Source organism: Pseudopodoces humilis, chromosome 2 (genome assembly GCF_049639895.1).
Source record: "Pseudopodoces humilis isolate 2021_Gansu_Grassland_sample_001 chromosome 2, ASM4963989v1, whole genome shotgun sequence".
Classification (NCBI taxonomy): domain Eukaryota; kingdom Metazoa; phylum Chordata; class Aves; order Passeriformes; family Paridae; genus Pseudopodoces; species Pseudopodoces humilis.
Genome location: NC_142201.1, coordinates 78061957 through 78069339, shown reverse-complemented (window position 1 = coordinate 78069339; position 7383 = coordinate 78061957). Strand labels below are relative to the sequence as shown.

The window sequence follows — 7383 nt, the reverse complement described above, 5'->3', positions numbered from 1 at the left end:
GAATTTTAAGTATTCATTTCCTACTTTCATCCCAGCTTTCAAACATTGTGGTTTAAATGTGTGTGTGACCTCTGCAATCACAGCAGTGCACTGGAATGGTCATTCATGTCTGGATTTGTTTCCTGACTTCCTCTGGCAATTGTTCAGGCCAGTGTTAGCAGATAATAGTAGTTTTATGTGTAAGCTTCACTTTTTGTACTTTCTAAGTCTGGCAGAGCACCTGCTATATGTTCAGTTCAGCCTAATACCTAGCTTCACATTCAAAGTGCTTTAATGATTTTTGCTTTAGAAGTCTAAGATTCATTCAAAGTCTAAGATTTAGGGCCCTAAAAGAACCCCTAACAATGTTTTCAATTTTCTATAAGCATACTTTACCAAGTAATTCAAGTTTGGTGATTGAAATAGATGCAATTACAGTTCCCCTGTTGTCAAAGCTCAGTTCACTCAAAGACACAAAATATGGGCAATACACATTTAAAGCAGAGAATTGGAATAAACTGTTTCTTTTCTGTGCTGTATCTGATACTTATTTCATTTCTCACCTTTTTTGACCTGTTCTAAATGTAGGAAGGAGCAAACAGCTGAATTTGGTACCTCAGTTTATGAGTGGGAGAGAGGCCCATTGTACTAGAAATGGCCAGCTCAGTATGGGATGGCTTAAAGGTATTGGGCACACGTTGCTTTGGCTTGTTTGGCACCTACCTCCATCATTATGCACTTGGTGAGAAATTCCATGAACGTTTTCCCAAATGGAGCCCATAGGACCTCTGCACTTGAGCATCCCAGTCCCTGACCAGAGGGAAAGCTCTGACAGCCTGTCCTGTAAAAGGCTTTTGCAAACAAATGAGATGAAGTGTGCCAAAGGTAGGAACAGCAGTTTGACTCAAACAGCCACATGGCAATCTACAGGTGCAGACTAGTCCATGGTGTCTTCCAAGTTCAAAGTTTATTTCACACTGCAAAATGCTCATTACAAAAGCAAAACAGAATAATTTGGAACTTGGTCAGTTTACTGCTTTCTCACTGACAAACACAAATATTATTTCACCCAACAGATCTACAGATGGAGAATTGTAATATGTGCAATATGCAGATTCAAGAAAACATTAGTTAGGTCACTTCATATTTTCTTACAACATAGGGAAAGCAAAGGTGGTATTTCAACAAGAGCAATTTTAGAACTGTATTTGTAAATACTGTATTTCAAAGTAAAGCTGTTTTAATTTTTCTGATAGATTGTTCATCACTGGGCTATGTTTGCAAAGGACATCTTTCACAACAAAACTGTTCAGTACTTTGCCACCCCACTGGTGTTGTATCAGTATTTTATATTTATATATCTGACCTTCCTAATCTTTATAGACAGTGTCCTCTTTAGTGCCTGCCTACACTGTTCCTTGTACAACCACCTGCTCTAGTAATGTCATAAAATGTGTGTTAACATCCATCCTGGGGCAGTGTAAACAATTGGAAACACAAGTGGGAGAACTTTGACCAGCTCAGCATTCTTTCAAAGTCAGTTTTGTCTCATGAAAAATTGTACTTTGTCTTCAGAGCTTCAGGAAGCTCCTTACACACAAAAGCAGCAGCACAGGTGCAATAAACAGGATTCAATGCTTGCAATTAATTTTTTAATGTAATACTGTAATTAGATATTTAATTTATTATGTTGATGGATGCTAATGACCACTCTGTCTGTCATAGGAGACTTGCTGTATCCAAAATACAGGTGTCCTTCAAGACCATGATAATTTCCTTTATGGGTTGATCTTAGAGGCTTGGTTGGTTGGTTGTTTTCAAGAGTGGTAGAGGCTGTAGATTTTATTAGCTAGCCACAAAAATGTGTTCATGAAGCATACTCTTTTACTCTGACCTTGACTAGCAGAACCGAAAATTTACCAGGTCAAAACAGCTCCATCAGACATTGCTGCTTTAATTACTTTGCAAGTCAGGATGTTCCTGCAGTAGTCACAAACATTTTACTTTCTAGGTTTGTTCTTGCTTTCTTGGCCAATACTTTCTCCTGAGGTAGAATTGTTATTATGATACAGTCCTTGGCTAACACTCAATGGTTTCCAGTTCAATCTCTTCTCTTGTACTTGCTGTAAATAAAAGGATATTGTTAATTGATTGGCAAGTGGATTGGAAGGCAAACATTCCAAAATTAACTGTGCCGAGACGTTTTCAACTTTTTAATATTAGCTCAACCTTGGTCATCTAAAATTAGGTTTTAAATACATATTTTCAAAATATTTAACTGCATAAAGAAGTTCTCACAATCTTTAAAGTGACAATGATCTCTTCCAGTACAAGGGTAAAGGCACTAAGAAAACTAAGTCCATAGGGCCGGCTCTTACATCTCTCTTCAAGATTTCTGAAAGATGGGCTCTTCTGAGATACAACTGGGGCAGAAATTAGGTCTCTGCTTCAGACCATTTCCTGGGACATCACACAACAAATTTCTAGAACTGTGCTTTCCTGAACTCTGCCATATGTTACATCAAAATGTCTATTCAGTTCAGCTCTGTGGGAAGATTGGCTTCCGCTGGAGGAAGAGGCTTTAAACAAAATCCTGTATATTCTGGCATGATAGGAAAGTTTTCAGTAGCTACAGAAGCTTGTGAGTGGTGTATACACCATGAAAGCAGCAGCAGCCCTTAAGAGCTTTAGGTGAGTGACAGGAGGAGGCAGCTCAAACCAAGTTAATTTCTTCTTTTAGGTTTTGCAGAGTTGACACGAAGTCTGGGCCATGAATCTTAGAATGCTTGTCTGTGTTGGTCTAGCAAAATACTGATAGTTAGGCTGCTTGTTGTAATGTAACACATTATAGAAGAAATACAGACCTTTTACCTAGAGGGCAAGAATCCATGAGTGGATCTGCACTTAGAAAGAAGGGAGGTAAATATCTGAAATATTTTGAAGTGTTAAAGAAAACCTCCCATTTCCAAGATGTGCCTAAGAGCTTCATCCCAGGCCCATAACGTGCACCTTGTCTGCCTAGGCCAAATATCCCTGTCAGTGGCTTGGAAATTTCTTCTCTTAATATGTCCCTTCAGTGTAGCCCTTGTGTTCCCCTGACCTGCTTTTCGTGACTGTTGTCTTCGGTGTCAGCTTTTGGTATTACTCAGTATTCGTTGGAGTCTGCAACTGAAGCAAAAGTGTACAGATGAAGAGGGGGTTTGACAGGAGGAGATGAAATCCTCCACCGAGGACTGAACTGAGGTAGGGGCCACTCTCAAGGGTCATTTGAATATTTTCCCCTAGAATACACCCTCCTGATGTGAACTCAGAGTTGCTCGTGCTCTTGACTTTGTCTCCTGCCCTTTGAGGGGGGGTCATTGCAGCTCTGGCCTTTTCTCCCCAAGTTTTGCAATCAGCCATGTTGGGAAGTATTTTATTATTTCTAATGTGAAAACATATAAGGTAAATGTCCTGTGGATTGTTCTTCAACTAGACACCTGTTATTCAGTTCCTTCAGCTAGTAAGGAGTTAGAACAGGATAACTTATCTGAGCCCTTCAGTCTTGTTTCTCAGTGGCCCTGTTTAGCACATTTATGGTACAAATTTTAGGCTCAAATTTCAGGCTTGAAGACTCTATGCCCTGACTAAATTTTTAGAGAAATACCTGTTAGTTTGTGTGTTGTTTTCTTCTGAAATAGATGCAGAGATTTATTACACAGCCACATGAAGCAGATTAGAATGGCAGATACTGCAGCGAGAAATGTGAAGAGAACTGCTACAAAATGCAAATCTTCATAGATAATCTCTGTAGGGAAAATGAAAAAAGAATTAATATTATAAAATTGATTACAAGCAGACTGATGCTGAAACACAGGGTAAAGCCAAGAAGTCCCATCTAGTTTGTACCGTAAACATTGACTATGATGGTGCCATAGGCATTGGTTCCATGCTCCTCCATTACAGTGACAAAATAGTAGCCAGCATCTCTCATGCCCACATTCCGAAGCTGTATAGAACCGTTTTCAAAAGTAGTCACTCTGTCCTTGTAGACCGTGGATATGTTGACATAATTCCCACTTCTCCACTCAACAATGCTGGTGGTGCCCCAGCTTGACACATGCTTCCACTCAATGGTAGCCACGCCTCGGCAAGAGTATTCAACTGAGAGGAGGATGTTTTGTGCCACTGTTGCATTGATGTTGGGTTGTGGGACAACTAAGGATACTCCTCCAGGAGCTGAAAGACAAAGGAGAGTGGTAAGCCTGGAAGTGATGCTGCACCAACAGTCCAGGGCAGATTGGGATCTCTGTATCCTGGTGATTTATCCTACCTATCTCAGCTATCTGTTTTAAGAAAGGATACATTATGCTTTTCAATACCTTTTTCTTTCTGCTTTCCATAGAAGTAACATACATACTTGAAGACTAAGCACACATTTATAATTTGTGATAGTAAAAATGCTTCCACCATAGAAGACACATAATTGAATGTGTTTCAATGTTTTAACACCACATAGAAAGGGACTTTGGATAAGCATAACATTTTCCAAAAACTGAGCAATGTTCTTTTGTTCATCAGTAACTGGCTTTCTTTTAAAATCCTGCATTTACATGGAAAGTTTAGTCGCCATGTCCAAGGTAATCTATCATAGTCATTAACTACCATCCCCCAAAAGCAAGAACTGTAGTAGGTAGAAGTATGTGAAGTCTTGGCAAGGACTTTGTCATGTTTTCAGTATATGTAATCAACATTAGAAATATGAGCTTCTTAAAGGTGGACAGTTAATAAGCCAGTGCAGATAAATCACATGTAACCAAAGGTTTCATGTTTCATGAGAAGCCAGGGACTTCATGTTCCTGATGATATCCGATCAAAAATGCATATAAAAGAATATTTAATTCTCACCTACTTCCTCCTGATGTGATAACGTAGCTGTTCATGACACTGTGAAACTGAACCGACGGCTTAGTTTAATGTGTAACTGCAATAATTTCTGCTTGCATTTGGTGTTTCTGCATGAAGATTTGGATGAACACCAAGATCGGAGTTTTAACTGGCGTATATTTTTTCTTCTTATTAGTGGCTCGTTTGAGACCCTTGGCTAAAGACTGAAATCTTGTTATCTACCCACAAAAATCAAAGCAGACGAAAGGCAGATAAAGCACAGAGTAAGGCTTTTTCCTGGTTTGGCTTGAAGCAGCTCACCTGCTCTAGTCTCTTACTGTGGGAACAGCCTAACTTCAAGAGCAAAAAGAAAAAGAAATGCTGACCTGTAAATGTCTGTAACCCAGTGGGGGAGTGTGAGACTGAGACCCTCAGCTACACTGCATGAGTGCAAAACAGTACACCTGGGGATGATCCTGGAGGTTCTGCAGACTCTTCCAGGAGAAGAATGATTAAGAAAGGCAAAGAAAAAAATGTCTAAGGGAAAAATATTATTTTTAAAAAATCTTAAAATAAGAGCCCTCTATGGCCAAAATTTCATAGCCACCACAAATGGAAGAGATGGGTGAATATAACCTGATTCTGATGTATTTTGGATCTGTAGCAGAATTCACTAACTGCTGGTAGTAAGGTAGGGGAGCTCAAGAAGCCAGTTCAGTTCCCAGGCTCTCATCTACAGTACCAAATAGGATCTAGGCTTTTTCCAAGACAACACTCCTGGGCTCCCCCCTTCATGACCATTGTCATAACCATGCTGCCCAGTCCCCCTGCAAGAACATCATGCTTCTGGGCAACTCAGGGCATCCTCAGCTGAGCTGTGGTCTGCTGTTCATCCTGTGTGCAGGAGAGACTAACCAGAGCTTTGAAAACAAGGTTTGTGCCAGCTACAGAAACAGAACAGCCGGGAACCTCTGGTAATCGCTGCAAATTTTTCCAATTGTTTTCTGGTCCATGTGTTTATTTAAAGGCCTTTCCCACTGTTTCTGACCAGACAGGAGCTGAGTGTCTCCCCTCAGTGACCCTTTCATGTTTTTATAGAGGCTTTGTTCTGAATATGTGATTGCAAGGTAAATGTAAAAAAAAAAAAATAATAATTCAAATCTTTCCATTAAATGATTTGCAAATATGTCCTGTCCCTACCTGGCATGCAAAGCTAAAAAAAGCAATGCAGTATCTAACCATTCTGAAGTATTTTTAGTAGGCAGTGTGCCTAGATCACCTGAACTAGTGTAATCCAAGAAAGCTGCACCAGGCTGGAGAGCAAACATCACACCCACAGGCAGCACCCTACAAAAGGTTTCTGTGCTCTGCTGCTCGCAAAACCAGCCCCTTCACACCCAGTAAAACACGCAGCCAGGAGAAGAGCGTACAGGGGCCACTCAGAGCTCATAGTTTGCCGTCCTGGCTCGCTGCTCTACACCCAAGTATTTGCCTGGCCAAGAGTCAAAGCGGGAAGTGTGGCTCTGCATACCAGACCTGGCCGTGGCAACGCAGCTGGGCCTGCAGTGGGGAAGAAAAAGGCTAGCACCGAGGGGCCTCCACGCAAGAGCTCTGAACTGGGGGGACAGCTCTAAAAAGGGCCTGTGAAACCCTGCGGACTGGTTCTCTACCCTTTGGTGTCCTGCTTGTGCTCACTTGTGTTGGTGGAGTGCCGTGACCAAACCAAAGTCCCTGGTGGCGCTGACGCCGCGGTCCCCAGGCGAGGCGGGGCTGGCAGGAGCCTCCTTCAGGCCCCTCTCTGGGAGAGCACCGGACGGCTCTCTGCGTGTTACCCCATCCCCACACACCTCCCGTGGGGTTGGAACTCACCCTCCCTCCTCACCACCGCCTTTCCCAGCGTGACTCGACACCCCTCGGGCTGAGTAACCGGGGTTGTTTCCCGCTCCATGCCTTGTCCCCTCGGTGCCTGGAAAAGCAGCCGGGGGGGACGGCGGCTGCTGGGGCCGCCCCTGCCGGGAGCGGGCGTGAGGCGCTCCCCCCGCGGCCGCGCTGGTCCTGCTCGGCTCCCCCGCTCCGTCCGAGCAGCAGGAGCGGGGACGAGCCTCCCCTGACCAGCAGCGATGCCTGCCTGAGTCTCGGTACGTCCCGTCCCCATCTCCTCCCCAGCCGCTCCCGGTTGCGGACGGGCTGGGCAGAACGCTGGCCGCGGGCGGGGGTCGGCGGGCTCTGCACCGCCCCGGGGATGCCGGGCGCTGGGGCTGAGCCGGGGAGCCGGAGGAAGGAGCCGGGGGACGGAGCGGGGGAGGCAGGGACGGAGTCGGACACTTACTCTGCAGAGCCCACCCGGCGGCCAGGCAGAGGGTGACGGTCCCCACGACGACGCCCCGGCCTCGACAGCCCTGCAGCGGTCTCATCAGCGGGAAGCCGATGCCCCAGGGGTTGCATTTAAGTGGCTGGGCCGGCCGGCGCGGCCCGACCCCGGGGGCTGCCTTCCCCAGGCCTCTCCTCCGCTTCTCTCCCTCCTCTTCCTCCCGCTCC

At 44.5% G+C, this 7383-nt stretch overlaps 1 protein-coding gene across 3 annotated transcripts; it reads right to left on the bottom strand.

Annotated features, from left to right (window-relative positions):
* Positions 1–927: 927 nt before the first annotated feature.
* On the bottom strand, positions 928–7383 carry VSTM5 (V-set and transmembrane domain containing 5). 3 transcript variants are annotated; one of them, XM_005516194.3, is made up of 4 exons: positions 7175–7383; positions 3868–4197; positions 3626–3766; positions 928–2102 (listed from the first exon to the last, which is right to left on the bottom strand). In XM_005516194.3, the coding sequence occupies exons 1-4, from the start codon at positions 7257–7259 to the stop codon at positions 2059–2061; spliced, it is 600 nt and encodes a 199-aa protein (XP_005516251.1). In that variant the 5' UTR covers positions 7260–7383; the 3' UTR covers positions 928–2058. The 3 variants fall into 3 exon arrangements, with proteins under 3 accessions (XP_005516251.1, XP_087907490.1, XP_087907489.1); XM_088051364.1 differs by lacking the exon at positions 928–2102 and adding an exon at positions 2180–2660 and having other exon boundaries at positions 3623–3766; XM_088051363.1 differs by lacking the exon at positions 928–2102 and adding an exon at positions 2580–3147.